Source organism: Pseudonaja textilis, chromosome 11 (genome assembly GCF_049901715.1).
Source record: "Pseudonaja textilis isolate UNSWEBS1 chromosome 11, rPseTex1.2, whole genome shotgun sequence".
Lineage (NCBI taxonomy): Eukaryota > Metazoa > Chordata > Lepidosauria > Squamata > Elapidae > Pseudonaja > Pseudonaja textilis.
The window spans coordinates 2,898,892-2,918,611 of NC_142000.1; the positions used below are offsets into that span (position 1 = coordinate 2,898,892).

At 48.0% G+C, this 19,720-nt stretch overlaps 1 protein-coding gene across 3 annotated transcripts in view; it reads right to left on the minus strand.

The window, feature by feature from the left end:
• Positions 1-19,720, minus strand: part of PDPR (pyruvate dehydrogenase phosphatase regulatory subunit) — a 39,387-nt gene extending 19,667 nt beyond the window's left edge. The window contains exons 1-10 of one of the 3 annotated variants that reach the window (XM_026714383.2): positions 19,461-19,677; positions 14,159-14,448; positions 12,877-13,010; positions 11,175-11,256; positions 10,912-11,075; positions 7,638-7,759; positions 6,216-6,333; positions 3,690-3,839; positions 3,041-3,233; positions 600-724 (exon numbers count right to left, since the gene is read on the minus strand). In XM_026714383.2, the coding sequence (XP_026570168.1) occupies positions 600-724; positions 3,041-3,233; positions 3,690-3,839; positions 6,216-6,333; positions 7,638-7,759; positions 10,912-11,075; positions 11,175-11,256; positions 12,877-13,010; positions 14,159-14,388 (1,318 nt within the window). In that variant the 5' untranslated portion in view covers positions 14,389-14,448; positions 19,461-19,677. Of the gene's footprint in view, positions 1-599; positions 725-3,040; positions 3,234-3,689; positions 3,840-6,215; positions 6,334-7,637; positions 7,760-10,911; positions 11,076-11,174; positions 11,257-12,876; positions 13,011-14,158; positions 14,449-17,718; positions 17,808-19,460 lie in introns of those variants that run through there. The other 2 variants (XM_026714384.2, XM_087940411.1) reach the window with 2 other exon arrangements.

Below are 19,720 nucleotides of genomic sequence, written 5' to 3' on the forward strand. Positions count from 1 at the left end.
CAACTATGTTTAATATGAACCTTCCTAAAAACAGGAGGAGAAGGTGATTTCCCCAAGAGGCTCCAAACCACTTAATTCTATGCAAAAGGCCAAGAGTTTTGCTTGCTCTTTCTTGGCAATACAGTAATAATAATAATAAGCAAAGTTAACACCAATAGTAGGCACCTTGGGTGCAATCCCAAAACATCCAGAATCTCAGCTAACATCATTTGAATATCGGCATTGACAAAACCATCACCAGTCAATTGCAAAAGGCAGCTGACCAGCTTACATCCTCATCCTGAGGCGATATCATCAAGCAACAACATTTTCCTATCCTAGATCCTTTGGAAGGGCTCAATGGGTGGACAAAAATGCCAAATCCAGTCTCAGCATTTGGTGGACTGTGCAACCAATGAAAATAATAATGAAACATTTCCACCCATTGAGAAACACCTTCCAAAGTCTTGAGCTTCCTGGCACGGCTGTTCTAAGAGCCTCTTTAACGAATGAACCACCAGCTACCAGCCAGGAAACTGGCACAGCCCCTTGCCCACCTCCATGAGCCACATGGCGAGTCCATGGAACACGAGAGGCAGGCAAACTTCGGGGCTACTTACGCATCACTTCCATGACCCGATGACGGAGGAAAGTACGGCTGCTCTGCAGAGCTCCAAAGCGCTTCAGGTCCAAGGGCCAGACGTTGTCGGAAGGGTAGCCATTCACCATCCATTCGGCCAGGTACCTGTTATCAAAAATACACAGAGCTGGAAAGAGGCTGTGGGAGGCTATCAGGTCCGTCCGTTTGCAGCACAAATTCGCATCAGAGCTCCCTCCTGATAGGTGGCTTTTGAATCTCCTGAAGATATCCAGAAAACCCATCGCCCCAAGTCACAGATTCCAAACCGCACAATGAGAAATGCGAGGACAACCATAAAAGGAACTCAGAAAGGTCAACCAGAGGTCCCAACCCTAAACAGCCACTTTGGGGCAGCATCTCAGAATGGTCAGCAATGCCACTTTTTGCAAAGAAGGAAGAAACTACAGAAGAGAAAAGAAAAAGGGACGTATCCGTGATCTGATTTTATACTTATCCATGTCACGTATCTAGAAAAAGAATGTGATTCAACCACTTTGAAAAGTGAATAAAGAAAAACAGTATGCATATCTCTATATATAAAAACAAAATACCCCTCACACATCTTCACAAAATCTCCAGGATTGTAAAGCCTACAAACTTGAAATTCGGCACTCATGTTCCTCTTGGCTTCTAGGGGCTCACTAAGAAAGGATTTTTCCAAATGACCATCAGAGCATTTAGAGTATTCCCTATATTATTATTAACATGCTCTGATGCTAAGGAGTTCTACTCCCCCTCCCCACCTAGAAAGAAACCTGTTCCAAATGCAAAACACAAGCAGAGGAGTTTCAGTTTCACAGCAGCAGCAAGCTCCTTTAGTACAAAACAGTTGAGCTAAGCCACGCCCAGGCTCCTTGCTATCTCCTTGCTCACACAGCAAATACTCTTTCAGTTTCCAAACAGCCCTCAACTCTCTCACACACTGACAGGATGCTAGCCAGAGGAATACCGATGGATGCTGGTAGGCAGAGGCAGAATTCCCCCCCCCCTCCTTATTTTCCTCCCCCAAAACTAAGCTTGACCACATAGTTTCGTAGCAAAGCATGGCTATCGAGCTAGTGTTAAAATAGGAATGTCATCTCATAATGTCATCTTTACATCTCATAAACAAGTCAGAATAATAGCCCAGTGAGGAAGCTCCCGACTTCTGAAGGCAACTTCTCCATTGGTTGATTAGTCCATGAAGTCTTACTAGCCTTCTATTTTAAAAAGGGTTGTGAAAGTATAGTCATGTAGGACAGAGGCCCCCGCAACCTTTTGGGCACCAGAGACCAGTTCCGTGGAGACGTTTTTCTTTGGACTGGAGGGTTTTGTGGGCTGCCTGCATCTTTGCTTGTTTGCGTGGTCCAGTTTCTAGCATGTCGCAGCCCGATGCCAGTCCTCGGACCAGGAGTTGGGGACCCCTGATATAGGATATTAGCCTTTCAGGAAGTTAAGAAAAAAAGGAAAGGAGTCCTTGAGGATTTTACTCCACTCAAATATAAGGGGCGGCGCTCATATAAATATAAGGGGCCTGGCTAGTCTAGGGAAGAGAAGGACCAGGGGAGACAGGAGAGCAGCCTTCCAATAGTTGAGGGGCTGCCACAGAGAGGAGGAGGGGGTCGAGCTATTCTCCAAGGCACCCGAAGGCCAGACAAGGGATAATGGATGGAAACTGAACAAGGGAGAGATTCAACCTGGAAATAAGGAGGAATTTTTTGACAGTGAGAACAATCAACCAGTGGAACAGAAGTTTCCTTCGGAAGTTGTGGGAGCTTCATCCCTGGAGGCTTTCAAGAAGAGGCTGGACTGCCATCTGTCAGACATGGTGTAGGGTCTCCTGCTTGGCGGGGGGTTGGACTAGATGACCTACAAGGTCCCTTCCAACTCCGTTAATCTGTTAAGATTAGCAGACTGGAGACTAAAACATACGATAAACCATGAATGGTTGCAGGAACTGGGCCTGGCTAGTCTAGGGAAGAGAAAGACCAGGGGAGATAGGAGAACAGTCTTCCAATATTTGAGGGGCTGCCACAGAGAGGAGGAGGGGGTCAAGTTGTTTTCCAAGGCACCCGAAAGCCAGACAAGGAATAATGGATGGAAACTGAACAAGGAGAGACTCAACCTGGAAATAAGGAGGAATTTTCTGACAGAGAACAATCAACCCATGGAACAGAAATTGCCTTCAGTAGTTGTGGGAGCTTCATCCCTGGAGGCTTTCAAGAGGAGACTGGACTACCAGAAATGGTGTAGGGTCTCCTGCATGGGTGGGAGGTTAGACTAGGTGACCTACAAGGTCCCTTCCAACTCTGATTGTCTGTAAAGGCTGCTCATCTCCATTTCAGTAAGTTAAGAACTGGGGGGGAAAAAAAATCATTTTCCTAGGTAGAAACCACCCCCAAGTTTTCCCTCCCCTCCCCGATAGGAAATGAGTCCACTTACTTGCCTGCTCCACCTCCAAAAGACGTACCAGCCGCATTCATTCCTGCTAGGACGAAGTAGCCCTGCCTGGTGGGGGATTCTCCCATGATGCACCGCATGTCTGGAGTAAAGGATTCTGGGCAGTTCACCAGCTGCATGATCTCCAGGGCCTCCATATCCGGCATCCTCCTCAGCAAGGCACTCAGCAGTGGCTCTGATTCCCCCCGAAGGCAGAGCAGACAATTATCTCTGCCCATGGCAGAGAAAAGAGGGGATACGTCCCTTCTCCCACCGCCCCAAGAGAGGGCCAGGCCTCCAACAAGGACCCTTGAGAACAGGGGTGTCCAACCTTGGCAACTTTAAGACTTGCGGACTTCAACTCCCAGAATTCCTCAGCCAGCAAAGCGTACCATTGTGCCTATCGTCCCTGTCCTATTGTCCCCATTTATTCATACCTATTTCCTGTATTCATACTCATGTTTATTCTTATACCTATTATCTTGTAAGTGATTGACAAATCAAATCAAGTCAAGCCAATAAATAAATAAATAAACTCCTGAGCCAGCTAGAATGCTGGCTCAAGAATTCTGGGAGTTGAAGTCCGTAAGTCATAAGGGGCCCATCGTTTCCCCCACCCCTCTGCTTTACACCAATGGTCTGGCCGCCTTACCAAAGTGATCCCAGTCCTCCTGCAAGTTGTGTATCTCCAGCTGATTCTTGCCCTCAGTGAAAATAGGCTTGGGGTTCTTCTCAAAGCCACCCGAGAGGATGCCCCCCTTCCAGCTGCGGATGTAGATCCTCCCATCAAGGTCCACAATAGCTGCGGAGGAGAGAAGCAAAGGCTTGAACCCGGGGAGAACAACAGGATGCAGAGGGGTGAGGAGGGGGGGAAACCAACAGAAAACACAGAGGAGGGGGCTAAGGGCGCCACTGCACCCAGGATTCCTGCACCCAGGGCCTGGCTGCCTCCTCACACAGCCCAGGTCAAGAGAAGAAGGGCTGCTGGTGCCAGATCTTCTCTGGCAAAGGGAATCCCAGCAGGAACCCATCTAGGTGTGATGCCCCTGGGATGCTCTGGTGCTGCTCTCTGCTCAAACAAGGCCGCTTCAAAGTGTCAGCACAAGCACAGGGAGCCCCCAAAACTTTATCTTCACTCTTCTCCAGAGCAGCTGGGTGTTCTGGCCTCAGCTTCCCCAAAAAGCACTAAGCCGACTCTTTGTCTCGGCAAAACCCCTTTTACTAAATGAAGGTGAATTTCTCGCATTCACTTTTAGCCAAAGGCCTGGCCAACAGTCTTTCAAGGGTGTAATTAGGAGCACAGACGTTATCTAGCCAAGTAAATATTTCCAAACGCAGTGCTGACAAGGAAGGACTCAGCACAGAGTCTCTGAGATGTACAGACAGATCTTCACACTGCAGCAATGAACGAATTGTTCCTGCAAAAGCCCCCTCCCCTTTTGCTCCCCTTTTAATCCCTATGGGAGGGGTCATTCAACGTCCACCAGTGGCTTTACTCCCACGTCAACTCTTAGTTCGTAATTGTTCTTCTTTTGGCAGCTCTGGGCATGCGCAGGCTGGGAACTGGCTCCAGCTGCTCCTCCACCTCACTGCTGTCTGAGCCCTCAGGCAGCTGACAACTGCCAGCCTGCCCTGGCCTCATCTCTGCCTCCGACTCATCTGAGCCTTCCCCAGACTCCAGAACTGGCCCAGGTTCCTCCCCAACCTCCTCACTGTCCGATTCTGCTGCCAGCTTCATCAGCCACTGGCAGGCCACAACACTGGGGGCTTCTTCAGAACCACAGCTATTGGGCTGAGGTTCTCCTCAACAAAAGAATAGCATTTAGACTTATGTATCACTTCACAGTGCTTTACAGCCAAGCGGTTTACAATGTCAGCCTCTTGCCCCCAACAGTCTGGCTCCTCATTTTACCCTCCTTGGAAGGATAGAAGGCTGAGTCAACCTGGAGCCTGGTGAGATTCGAAATGCTGGCAGTTGGCAGAATGAGCCTGCAATATTACAGTCTAACCACTGTGCATCATGGACGGACGGATGGATGGATGGGCAATAACAGCAGCACTTAGGCTTATATACCACTTTATAGTGCTTTCCAGCCCTCTCTAAGCAGTTTACAGAGTCAGCCTCTTGCCCCCAACCATCTGGGTCCTTGGAAGAACGGAAGGCTGAGTCAACCTTGAGCCTGGTGAAAATGGAACTGCCAAACTGCTGGCAGCCAGTTTCAACAAGCTTCCGGGAAGCGAAGAATCTTCTCTAAATAGAATCAGGCCTTGCCCAATAATGTCCTGTATTTAGGTCTCAGGCCAAGGCCTTTTACGCCTGTTCATGCCCTTTAACTCAGGGATGTTGTTGTGGCCTGTTGGTTGCTGGCCCCTCCAGCAGCCAAATCAGAGGAGAAGGAAGAGGAGGCATGGGAGTTAGGGTCAGCATCAAGGCAACCTGAGAGCTCTGAGGGGGAAGAGGGAATGGAGCTGGCAGAGAGACAGAGGCAGAGCCTGGGTCACCCGTCAGCCCTCAGATGGAGAGTCAGCAGCCCCCAGGCCTGGAGTGGCTGATGAGGAAGAGGAGGAACAGCAGGGTCCAGTGTCTGATGCATGGATGCACAGAAGGGAGAGGAGAGCAGTGGAAATCTATGGGCCGGTCCTTGGGACGGAAGAGCCACCGCTGCTAGCGAGGCCCCATCTTAGCTCTGGGGATAAAAGGCAGGAGGGCGGAGATGAACAGATGTGGCAGACAATTATTCATCTCCCCTGCTGGACAGACTTGTTAGCCTGCGTTGAGAGAGAAACATTTTGCCGGGGATAAAGGAATCACTGCTTCAACTACAGAGGGTTTGGGGAGCTGGGTTAGAACAGATGTCCAACCGTGGCAACTTTAAGATTTGTGGACTTCCAAGTCCCAGAAGTCCACAAGTCTTAAAAGTTGCCAAGGTTGGATACCCCTACCTTAACTCAAAAGACAAGAAATCGGTGGTGCTCCAAGTGTCCAACTGGCAGGCAGTCAGCCTGTGTCCAAGCCCCCTGACCCTGGAGTTGATGGCCCCTGAACATCTGGAGCACCTGGAGCTTCCAACCTTTGCTTTGCATATGGGCACCAAGCACCTCTGAACTAAACACCCATGGCCTGCCATTGTGCCAAAGGCCAAGCACCTGTAAGACAGCGCAAGAGAAGGTTCCTCACTTGGAGTGCTACTCTCCAGGGGGGTCTTCAGGGGGTGCGTCAGAAGGTAGAAGTGCTCGCAGGCATGCAGCGGGATGCTGACTGGCTCCTCGTTGGAAAGGCCGAGCTCGTAAGCCCACTGAAAGCAAAGAAGGAATTTTTAAAAAAAAAAAAAAACCAAGGGCAGGTTTTACATCTACGAGGCTCATTCTTCAACTTGCCCTATCTCAAAGAATCATTTCAACCCAGTTTAAATGCAGGAATAAAAGGCACCATAATAAGAAACCCAAAGCCCCACATTGTATAGGAACAAATAGAAATCCAGAAAACTTAGAAGTATATGTAAGTTGGTTTGTAACCTCGAGGACTGAAACAACTGTTAATTTTCAATATTTTGTTCCAAAAGGACACTTGCATTTATAATCCATTAGGAATTTCTTTTATTAAACTGAAACTATGGAAACTAAATGCGAGTAAAATAATCCTTAACCAAAGTGCTTCAGAACACTTTATATGTTGTGTTAAATTTTCAGGCAGTGCTATTTCCCATATTTTTAGATATCATTGATGTAAAGAAACAGTGTTTTGCTATAGTGAACTTGGCAGCTAATAACAAACACAATTGATTTTTTTTAGGCTTCATCGTAAGGACTTGGGAAAAATTAACAGTAAGATTGGGTTAGAATGGCTTATCCATTTTAATTGCTTCTTTATTTTTTTTTTAATTCAAGTAGAACAAGTAGATATCAACTTCAGAAATAGTAATATGGAATATGATGATTACAGTCTTTCCAGATCAATCTAGAATTACTGTCATTTTAAGAAGAAGCTTTAATACTCTTTTTGGTCAATTCTGGGATTTGCTCTATTAGAGGGGAAATTTAGTTAATGAGATTCTTATTGTTGCCAAAGAAACAGCAGTGATAATATATCTGGTATGTAGTACAAGGAAGAAAGATTGCAGGATGGATGTAAACAATTGTCAGGGAAGAAGTACAAGGGTCTGTTCTCTCTTGTCACCAGAGACAAAATACATAAGGAACAAGTTATTTGCTATTTTGTTTTACAGCCTGCTTTTCAACTGGTGTTGCATACAGTTGGTAAATATTGGGTAATATGGTTTAACACTCGCTGAGCACAATTCTGCATAATTAGTGCTGATCACCCAGTGCAGGTAAGGGGGTGGGTGGGTGGGTGGAGAAGCACCCAGTGCAGGTAAGGGGGTGGCAGGGGGTGGGTGGATGGGTGGAGAGGCACCCAGAAGGCAATCCATAGGGGTGTGGGGAGGGCGTGCATTGCCTTCTGGGTGCCGGCATGTGAACGTCAGTGTGCAAGTGCGCACACAATTTTTGGCACAGGAGCCCAAAATCTGCCCCAAAGAGAATACCCAGACATGGTCAGGCTGACAAGCCCTTCAGCCCCACAGTCCAATCAGGGCCTCACCTGCCCAGCACAGTTGACGAAGTAGGAGCACTCAATCATCCCTCTGTCCGTCTCCACTCCAGTTACGCAGCCCTTCTGGCCCAGGACGTGGATGACACTGGCTTGTTCGTGGATTTGAACCCCTGGGGAGACAAGAGCGGAGAGGAAGTTGGGTGGTCTCTGGTGATCCATTGCAAGGGAAAGCTGCAAAGAACCTGGTCTTTCACTATCATTCTTGGCTCTGCTCACCCCAAAGTGCCACACTGCAAGGAACACAACTCAACAGAAACACAACTCAACGGAGCCTCACCGCCATTCATGCTCCTTGACAAGCACAGTTTGACAAACGGAATGCTGCCTTCAAAAGGCTATCATCTCACAGCGAGATACCTTGACACAGAAACAGGCAGAAGCCACGCTCCAGTCCTGCCCAGAAATCTTGAGCAAACTCTGCCAGAATCAGTAAAGACTAATTTTGATCTGACCCAGAAGGACAGTTCTGGGGCTCTTAAACAAAGGTGAGGAGTTTGTGGACAGGATCACTGCTCCAGAACTTCATCTGCAGGCAAGAATTCCCTTTGCGACATTCAAAACGAAGGCAACGTAAGGAATTCAGCTGCAGCAATGAAGCAAAATGCAGGATAATTATACAGCCCGGGTGGCGCAGTGGTTAGGATGCAGCATTGCAGGCTAATTCTGTCGACTGATTCTGACCGGTTGAAGGTTGACTCAGCCTTCCTTCCTTCTGAGGTGGGTAAAATGAGGACCCAGATTGTTGAGGGACAATAGGCTGACTCTGTCAACCACTTAAGAGAGGGCCGAAAAGCACTGTGAAGCGGTATATAAGTCTATGGGCTATTGCTATTACTGAGGTTAGTTTAGCAATAGCACTTAGACTTATATACCACTTCCCAGTTCTTCACATCCCTCTCTAAGCTGTTTACAGAATCAGCCTCTTGCCCCAACAATCTGGGTCCTCGTTTTACCCACCTCAGAAGGATGGAAGTCTGAGTCAACCATGAGCCTGGTGAGATTTGAACTGCCGAACTGCTGGCAACCAGCAGTCAGTAGAAGCAGCCTGCAGTACTGCACTCTAACCATTGCGCCACGGTGGCTTAAGTTAAGCCTTAACTTAAAGAGTTTTTCTGCACCTAAAAGGCCCACTTAGCACAGAGTTCTTTGGCCTACCAGAGTTACTAGTGTGGCCAATGGGGCTGTACCACCACTGAACTGGGATGGACTCAACTTTCAGCCTCTTGGAAGTTGTGGGGAGATATGGGACACTGTCATGGTTTGTAACCGATTTTATGTCACAAATAAGCAAACAGCATTTAGGGTAATGAGCTAAGATTTCTTAAAAACAACAACACATGGGCCCAAGAAAGCCAACAGGGTTGTTTTGCAAGAGCCACGGTGGCGCAGTGATTAGAATGCAGTACTGCAGGCTACTTCTGCTGCCTGCCAGCTGCCTGCATTTTGGCAGTTCAATTCTCACCAGGCTCCAGGTTGACTCAGCCTTCCGTCCTTCCGAGGTGGTAAAATGAGGACTCAGATTGTTAGGGGCAACAGGCTGAGTCTGTAAACCACATAAAGAGGGCTGGAAAGCACTGTGAAGCTAAGTGCTATTGCTATTGCCCTTCCATCCATCTATCCAATCATCTATCCATGGTGTGCAGTGGTTAGAGTGCAGTACTGCAGGCTATCTCTGCTGACTGCCAACTGCCAACAGTTCAGCAGTTCAAGTCTCACCAGGCTCAAGGTTGACTCAGCCTTCCGTCCTTCCCAGGTGGGTAAAATGAGGACTCAGATTGTTGGGGGTAAGAGGCTGACTCTGTAAACTGCTCAGAGAGGGCTGTAAAGCAGTACATGAGTCTAAGTGCCATTGCTATCTTCAGATTCTGTGGGACTTCTTGATCCAAGCAAGGCCATCTGATATGGCCGCCTCTTGCTCACTACGAACAGCACAATGCTTCTTTGAAAAACAGCAGCCCTCTGCAATGCCAACTTCAGTTCACACCATGTTGTGATGTCAGTGTCCTTTGTTGTCACTAAAGGGTGAAGGAGGGCTCCTAAAAGCCTACAGGAGGCCACCTTCTCCAGTGAGGTTCCTCCAGAGATAACAGTGTTCAACTCTCACGATCTCTTGCCCAGGGGGTGTCCAACCTTGGCAGTTTTAAGACTTGTTGGCTGAGGAATTCTGGGAGTCGAAGTCCACAAGTCTTAAGGTGGCCATGTTTGGAGCCCCAATACCATCAAAGACAAGACACTTTCAAGGCGGAGAAAGGTCTTCTCCACCACAATGCTCTGACCCTTTTCCTTGGAAAGTCCCAGAATTAACCTGCAACCCAACCCCTTGAAGCCATACATGCAGGGCTGGGCTTTTTCGTGCCACTCCAGTCAACCGTGACCAGAGATCCTGCCCTCTGCCCAAGAAGGACCATCTACCTGGTCTTGCTTAGGGCAAAAACACAGGAGACAGTGATAACTATATTACTCCCCATCAGCTGAAGCTTCCTTGTTTTCAGGATAGGGTCTAAAACAGTTCTCTCCATATGCCTCAAACAGAAGCGGCTTCTCATAAAATGCCCACAAAACGACATACACCCAATGTGTTCTGACCAAGCTCCACAAACACAACAAACCCTCTGAAGTGAACTCAAAGATTCCTTTATTAGGAGCGCCAGCAGCCCCAGCAAAAAGTTCCTCTCTCGATGCAGGCTAACAAGTCTGTCCTTCAGGGAGATGACTAGTTGTCTCCCACATCTATTCATCTCCATCCCCTGCCTTTTGTCCCGAGAGCTAGGGTGGGACTTCGCCAGCAGCGGTGGCTCTTCCGTCCCAAGGACCGGCCCATAGATTTCCACTGCTCTCCTCTCCTCTGCCTTTTGTGCATCCATGCGTCAGGCCCTGGACCCAGCAGTTCCTCCTGTTCCTCATCAGCCACCTCCAGACCTGGGGGCTGTTGACTCCCCATCTGAAGGCTGACAGACAGCCCAGGCTCCACCTCTGCCTCTCTCTCTCTCTCTGCCAGCTCCATTCCCTCTTCCTCCTTGGAACTTCTCAGGTTGCCTTGATGCTTACCCTAACTCCCACGCCTCTTCCTCCTCCCACCTCTGATTCGGCTGCTGGAGGGGCCGGCGGCCGACAGGCCACAACTCAATGCCTTAAAGAAAAGCTGGAGGGGAGTCTATCCCTGTGGTTTTGCAGCATCATTCCACGCCCTCCCCCACCCAAGCAGTGCTCCACCCCCCGAGAAAGGGAGCCCCAGCAGGACACTGAGCAGGCTGGGTCATACCGTTCGCTGCAGCAGCATTGGCCAAAGCGAGGGTGACGTCAGTAGATGATATGACGGCGTCCTCGGGCACATGCAGGGCCCCCACCAGGTCGTGGATGTTGATAAAGGGGTGGAGCTGGGCCACCCTCTTTGGTGGGATAAGCTCGCAGGGAATACCCATGATCCTGCCGGAGACACACAGGCACTGTTGTTACACCCTTGTTCCAACCAGGCTGGCGAAGGAGGGGCCACCCCACCAGACGCGCATATATGCGCCAGCTTACTTGAGTCGCGAGGCTATGCGCTTCAGCGAGATCAGCCGGTCCTGAGTCTGAGCTAGCGAGATGGAGCCCGTCTTCACGTAACCTGGTACAAAAAAATAACCCACTCTCAGCCTCCGTTGCAGTCCCACCAAACAGCCATTTTCTTGGATGGGAAAATAACGGAAGGGAGCAGAAGTTAAGAAGCAGATATTTCCCAACCTAGGTGGACATCAACTCCCAGAATTCTCTGCAATGACTATGCTGGTTGTGGAATTCTGGGAGTGGAAGTCAATATACCTGGGAATAGACACGGTTGGGACTCCCGGTGTTAGAAGGAAGAGCTTGGACAAGAGAATCCAGGCTTCTGATCTCTGCACAGCCATGAAGAGAAGCGAGTTTAAACCACGCCATTGTTATACAGGCAGTCCTCGACTAACGACCACAATTGAGCCTAATATTTCTCTTACTGAGACATTTATTGAGTTTTGTCCCATTTTATGACTTCTCTTGCCTCAGTTGTTAAGTGAATCATTGCAGTTGACAAGGTAGTAACCTGGTTGTCAAGTGGATCTGGTGTCCCCATTGGCTTTGGTTGTCAGAAGGTCCCAAAGCGGGATCACAAGATCCCAGAACAATGCAACGATCATAAATATGAGTCAAGCGCCTGAATTTTGATCACATGACCATGGGAAGGCTCCAATGGTCGTTAAGGGTTTGGCTAGTCCAGCGAAAAGAAGGATCGTGGGGACATGATAGCACTCTTCCAATATCTCAGGGGCTGCCCCAAAGAAGAGGGAGCCAAGCTATTCTCCAAAGCACCAGAGGGCAGGACAAGAAGCAACGGATGGAAACTAATCAAGGAGAGAAACAACCTAGAACGAAGGAGAATTTTCCGGCCAGTTAGAACAATTAATCAGGGGAACGACTTGCCTCCAGAAGTTATAAATGCTCCATCACTGGACATTTTTAATAAGAGATTGGATAACCATTTGTCTGAAGTGGTGTAGGATTTCCTGCCTAAGCAGGGGGTTGGACTAGAAGACCTCAAAGATCTTTTCTATCCTATTCTGTTCTGTTCTACTCTACTCTACTCCACTCTATAGTACCAGTATTTACAGACCCCTCACACCCCGGACATAAACTGTTTCAACTCTTTGCCTCAAAACGACGCTATAGAGCACTGCACCCCAGAACAACTAGACACAAGGACAGCTTTTTCTCAAATGCCATGATTCTGCTAAACATCCCTCAACACTGTCCAACTATTTACAAAGTCTGCAGTACCATTACCGTTAATCTTCTCATCACTCCTTATCACCCATCCCCTCCCACTTGTGACTGTATGACTGTAACTTTGTCGCTTGTATCCTTACGATTTATATGGACTGTTTCCTGGTATGATTTGATGGCTTATTGTACCCAGTGACTATCATTAAGTGTTGTACCTGATGATTCTTGCCTCTTGATGAATATATTTTTTCTTTTATGTATAATGAGAGCATTTGCACCAAGACAAATTCCTTGTGTGTCCAACCACACTTGGCCAATAAAGAATTCTATTCAGTTCAGTTCAGTTCAGTTCAGTTCAGTTCAGTTCAGTTCAGTGCAGTCCTGTCCTGTCCTGTCCTATCCTATCCTACCTCTACTCCTGACACAGTTAGAGGGGGCCAGCAAGGTAGATAGAGGATGCCTTGTTTCTCCAAACTGACCCTCCAGGGCTTACCAGTTTCCACCCCAGTCTCTTGCTTGAGCTGCTGGTAGAGCTTCCTGGAGTAATCGGCCATCTTTAGCTCGATGGACAAATGGTGCACTGTGCTTACGATGCCTGCGCAGAACCGAGTGGAACCGGCTGCCAGCCTAAAAGGGAAAAGCCAGAGGTGAAGAGAAGCTCCAAACCCCAAGAAGGAGGAGGAACAAGAAGTCCCGGAGCTCAGTTGCAAGTTATACATACAGGCACTCCTTGACTTACAACCATAATGGACTCTGCTCATCACGATCATAAGTTGTGATGATTGCAAAACGGGTGGATCATATGGGTGCCTCGACTTACTGCCATATGACAGAAATTCTGGGCTCTATTACAGCCATAAGGACCACCTTTATGGTAAAAGAAGCAGAGATGCGGTCCAGAATGAATAAGACAGGGGTGTCAAATTGAATGCCTTCGAGGGTTGGATCAGCGCTGTAGTTGCTGCATTTGCTGAGGACTGGGGGTGGGGGGGTGGGGAAGAGATGGGACGGATGCCTCCTGTAGCATTTTGCCAGCCCAAACCGGGCATGGGCGGCATATTAGCCCCCTCCCCGTGCCCGGTTTCCTGCCTGGACGGACGCATGCCCCCCCCATGCCGTTTTGGCCAGCAAAATGCTGGGGGAGGCCATCCCGGCAGAAAATGGGGTGCAGGGGGCTGTGTGAGCCTCCCTCTCATGCCCCATTTTGGCTGCAAGAGGCACCGCAGGCCGGTCCTTTGCTATTTCCAGGCCAGCCCCGCAGGCCAAAATTAAGCACCCTTGTGGGCCTTGAGATTGACACCCGTGGAATAGGGGATCAATTCATTCATTCATTCCAGCCCTTGTTCTATCTAGTGCTGGGCGAAGCCTCTTCTGCATGTTTCCAACCCAGACGGTCCTGGACTTTCTTTTGGTCAGTTGGGCCCACCATACTTGCTGATGTTGCCTTTCCATCTAGTTTTAGGGCTCTTTTGTGGATGCTTTTGCTCAACTGGGATCCATTCTATGACCGCCTTGGTCCACCTGCCATCGGTTCTTCTTGCTCTGCGACCAGCCCATTTCCATTTCTTTCCCTCTCAAAAAAGGGGGGTCATTGAAGGCATAATATATATAAAAAAGAAGCACCCAGTGCAGAAAAATAAAGGCACAGTGAGGAAACCCGATTGTCTATAGAGAATAAATAAAGATGAATTTCAGAACGAATGGTGGGTGGTTTGAGAGGAGGAAGACCAAGGAAGCTATGATTGGTGACACTTTCAACAAACATAATCCTTTACCTGCCCTGCTCCAGTAAGACAATGTCCTTCCACCCTAGTTTGGAGAGATGATAGGCCACTGAGGTGCCCATAATCCCGCCACCACAGATAACCACTTGTGCTTGTGTTGGCAGGGGCATCAAGTAAGGTTCAGCTCCGTTGCTGCTACTGTGCCGGGAGCCACACAGCCTCCACCAGGTCAGAGTCATTCTTTGCCACTGAAGGGCTAACTGCCGTTGGACGAACATCATGCTGACGGTTATTCGGTTCTCCAAAGACGCACGGAGAAATCTTCACAGCTGCTGCTAGCTCTGCAAAAGAGGAACATGCTTTTCATTACGTAGGCTTGGGAAACGACTTCAATGAGATTGGTCAGCAGCAACATCTGAGATGTGAAGACATCAGGGCTCCTAAGGTTTTTTGGATGGGTGGGGACATGTGAAAGTTTAAGTACAGGATCTCTTTGGAAAATGATTGCAGGGATAGTTCATCACAAGCCCTCTTTATTACTTTAGTATTTGGAAGCCACAAATTGAAATAAAAACATTGCACACTCTGCTTTTTTAAAAAAAGAAACCAATTAAGAAGAAATGTTGGAACAAAGTATATGAGCACAACAAAAAAACGCATTCAGCAAGCACAATAACCCCCCCTCACTCCTTCCACTGGGGATATTGGAGGAGTGTTGGAAGCCCCTCATATACAGGAGCCATTACATTGTGAGTTTGCTCAATTCAATGGCTGAACCTCTTCTCTTTCAGCCTCATATACTGTTTCCCTGAGAATACAACCTACCCTGAAAGTAAGTCCTAGCTTGATTCTTACACATGAACCCAATATAAGCCCTACCCCCCAAAATAAGCCCTAATTAAGATCCCACCCACTCCAGAATGCATGGGTAAAAATTAAGCTACGGGAAGGGATGGTGGGGGGTGGAGCTGCCCTACTACTTACCATTGGACAGTTGTAGCCAGGCCTCGCACACCCCGACACCTGCCTCGCCAGCTCATTTCTTCTGCAGTCAGCCAGGCTAGCAAGGCTTTCCTGAAGGCCTCTGGAGCTGATATAACAAAGCTCCGGATCGATCTGGAGTTATTGGCTGTTATCAGCTGCAGAGGCCTTCAGGAAAGCCTTGCCAGCTGCAGAAGCTCCCAAAGGCCTCTGACAGCAAAAAGGAGGCTGGAGGCAATGCACGCAAGTGAGGTTGGTCAGTGGATGACATCCCCCAAAAGAAGACCTGGTGCCTTTTTTGATAGCAAAAAATTATAAGACTGGGTCTTATTTTCGGGGAAACACGGCAGATACATTTATATAATATATTTGATCCCAAGTCCACTTAACAAATCATAAAACATGCCATGCCCAAGTATGTATTATACCTTATAATGTGATGCAAAGAGACCCAGGTGAATTTAACCCACAACCCATCAAACCCCATTTTCAGTTTGCTCTAAGTATGAATCCAGCCAATATGCCAGAGGAGAAACATCCACTATCTGCTTCACTACGCTTTGGCACAATTCCATGGGTACAATAATTTACCCACTGGATGCCAAAAGTACATTTACTGCCACAGGGCAGCACTGACTCAGTCACACCTTGCCCTTAAGTACAAAAGTGATCACCTAGAAAAGACTCACAACATGGCAATAAATGGAAGAGAAGGCAAAACTCTATAAAAAGCCAAGTTTTATATTTTTTAAGAATGGGAGTTCAACCGTTCTTTCCTTCTGATTTCTTAATAAAAAACCCCTGGGTGCAACCTGAAATCATCTAATTTGAATGCCTGCAACGTCCTCCTATTTTCTACCATGAGACTGACTTAGCAGGTCTCCCATAACCATTAATATTAACTGTCCCATAAGAAAAATCCTCCAATATTTTATTTATTGCATGGTAATTTATAACTGGAGAGAAAATTCGGCATGGTGGTTAAGGCATCAGGCTACAAACTGGGAGACACTGAGTCCTAGTCTCGTCTTGGCTACAAGGCAAGCTGAGGGACCTTGGGCCAGTCACTTTACCTCAGCCCTAGGAAGGAGGCAATGACAAACCACTTCTGCAAAACTTTGCCAAAGAAAACTGCAGGGACTTACCCAGGCAGTCTCAAATAACCGGATACAACTGGACAAAAGAAATACAATTATTTCTACTGCTTGAAATACCCAGGATATAAATTAACTGCTATCGTTTAAGCCCCTGGATATCTTATTATGAGAATTATTAGGTTTTTTTTATCTTGCTTTTTAAAATATATGGAAAACATTGCTAATAAGCTTGCCTATTTTCCCCACAAGGACACTGTGAAGTGGGTTGAACTGGGAGCGATTGTCCCAAGGTCACCCAGCCAGTTTTCATACCTGAAATCATCTTCTTCCAATTTTTTTCAAACTGAGAACATATTTTTCTTCTCTCACAGAACCATTACAATTCTCTTCATCATAAGGTCGCCTTTTCCCCTTCTTTTTGTGCTTGGTCAAAGAGATCTGGACCCCCTGAGGGAGTCATCATCTCAGCCCAAGCTTGTCCCACTCACTCCAGTGAAGAGATCTACTGAGACCCCTTTCTGCCAAAGTAGTTCAGCCAGTGGATCTGCCTCCTGGCCCCAGTGGGATGCTCTCTGCTGGGACTGGCTGAAAGGGTGAAGATACGACCCCAGTCACCACCCTGTGTCGCCCGTCTTCTTACTTTTTAGCCTTTATTTAATCTTCCTTCATTTTAATCGCTCTGTACAGGTTTGCATGGTGGATTTGAATCCAAGAAACCAGATGCAAATCCACTTATTCAGCCATGAATCTCTTTGTGCGATTTGACACTTGGTCCATTTTTTTTCAGGTAGTCCTTGCTTTACGACCACAACCGAGACCCCAAATTTCTGTTGCTGAGACATTTGCTAAATGAATGTTGCCCCATTTTACGCCCTTCCTTGCCACTGTTGTTGTTAAGTGAATCACTGCACTTGTTAAGTTAGTACCTTGGTTGTTCGGTGAACCTGGCTCCCGCCATTGCCCATGACACAGCCGTCGTCATAAATCTGAGTCCCTTGTCTAACGTCTTATGTTTTTTTTATTAATTTTTATTATTTTTTATATACAAAAAAGTCTATTCCATTTCAATCATGCACTGATTAGGTACATATTTCAATTACTTAACCAATATTAATAATATTCTTATCATACTTAACAATAATAATCACATTTCCATACATATGAGATCCAATATATCTATTACATTAGTTTTTCCTATTGCTCTATGAATACATCTAATCCCTTTTAATTTGTTCTATTTTCTATCCATTGATAAAACAAATCCCATACCGTGTAATATTCAGATTCTTTTCTTTAATTCCTATTCATTTCTGCACATTCAAATATTTCTTTCAATTATCTTTCCCTCTATCGGTATCTTATCACTCTTCCAGCTGTTGGAAAGTCCCTTGTCTAATGTCTGATCCCCTGACTTTGCGGATGCTGTGATGGTCGTAAGGGCGAAAAACGGTCCCAAGTCACTTCTTTCAGTGCCGTTGTGATTTCGAATGGTCACTAAATGAACGGTTGCAAGAGGAGGACTACTTGTCTTACCTTATCATTTGATAAGCCACCTAGAGCTGCTGCAAAAATGTGGCACGTCCTTGACTTACAACGGCCAGGGAGAAGGACCTGCAGTTTCAAGCTCAGGTGCCATTTGTTGAAATCCATAGTTAGAATTATTACAACTTTTGAGGCCACTTGGTTCCAGATCTCTTAATCCACTTTCCTGGGTGCCTGAATTGGATTGTTTTTCTGGATGGGATCCTACCCGGCTAAAATGTTGTGCAAATGCTGCTTGCTGGGTTTATTTTTCTCGTAGCCTGCATAAAGGGGGTTTTGTGAACCTACGTTAAACGCATGAACGTATGTTTAATGCAGGAGTCCCCAAACTTGGGCACTTTAAGACTTTGCTGGCTGAGGAATTTTGGGAGTTGAAGTCCACAAGTCTTAAAGTGCCCAAGTTTGGAGGCCCCTGGTTTCAATGGATTGATTGCCACCTGTCAGAAATGGTGCAGGGCAGGGGTCTCCAACCTTGGCCCCTTTAAGCCTGGAGGACTTCCACTCCCAGAATTCCCCAGCCAGTTGGGAGTGGAAGTCCTCCAGGCTTAAAGGGGCCAAGGTTGGAGACCCCGGTGTAGGGTCCCCCTACTTGGGCAGGGTAGGGTGGGGGCTCGACTAAATGACCTACCAGGTCCCTTCCAACTCTTCTGTTAAATAACATATGAAATAATAAAAAGACAAACAAACCCAGTAAAGGGGGGGGGGGCTATCTACCTGTGGGAGAAGGTCCTTTACGGCCAAGGAGCCCACAAGGCTGCCACCCTCTGTGGGGAGGTATGTGGGGAGGGAGGGGTCTCAAATTGCTCTCTGAGCCCCACCCCTCATAAGGGGGGGGCGTTAGCAATTGCAATAGTGGGCTGGGTGTTTATTAAATTTAATGAATAGATACCTAAGCCCAGTAAAGGTGTGGGAGGGGTTTGGGGGGGGGTCTATCTACCTGTCAGGATAGGTCCTTAAGGGCAAGTAACCCCAGGGCTGCCGCCTTATTGGGGAAGGTGAGGAGGGTCTCAAATTGCTCTCTCAGCCCCACCCCTCATAACGGGGTTGTCTTGGGTTGTACCAGCTGCAACAGTGGGCTGGGTGTCTATTTATTAAAAGTATTTATTATTTTATGATTATTTATTTTTTATATAATTTATATATTTGATATAATTTATTTTTTTTATTTTATTATTATAATTTATTAAATGTAATAAATAGATACCTAAACCCAGTAAAGGTGCGTGGGAGATTCTATCTACCTGTCAGGACAGGTCCTTAAGGGCAGGTAACCCCAGGGCTGCCGCCTTATTGGGGAAGGTGGGGAGGGTCCCCAATTGCCCTCTCAGCCCCACCCCTCACAAGGAGGAGGGTCGTTGGGGAGCGAAGAGAAGGGGAGGTAAAGCTGTGGGGTCTTGAGCCCCACAGGTGAGGAAAGGCATAGGGGGTGAGAGGAAAAGAGGGAGCAAATGTCCTCCCCAACCAAATCCCCCCCCCCACCTCAAAGGCGGGAAGCTTAAACCACGAGGGGAGGGAACATTTTCCTCAACGCCCCCCACGTCAAGAAGCTTTTCCCAGCACCCGGGAAAGGAGGGGGGGAAAGAAAGAGGAGGGGACGCTGGACCATAAGGGCTTCAAAGGGGGGGCGCCGGTCCTACCCTTCGGGGTACAAGTAAGGACAGGGTGAGGTGGTCAACCCCCTCTCGGGCCCGCCTGGCCGCCCCCCGAGCCCAGCCCGGCCGCCAAGGACCCACCTGCGTGGCTACCGCCCAGGCGCTCACCTGGACGTGCTGCCTGGAGGCTTTAATTAGCATCGTCGGCCCCGCCCCGCGGCGGGACATCTGCATACTCAGCCCCGCCCCCACAGGTATCGTCGCGGGGGTGGGGGGAAAAGGAGGGAGACCTGAGACGGGCGCAGAAGCGGCGCGCGACCTTCCGCCTCTGTTGTTGCTGTTTCGCCCGCGCTTTACGGCCGGCCCGGCGCGCGACAAGGTCGCGCGCCGACCCGTGGCGT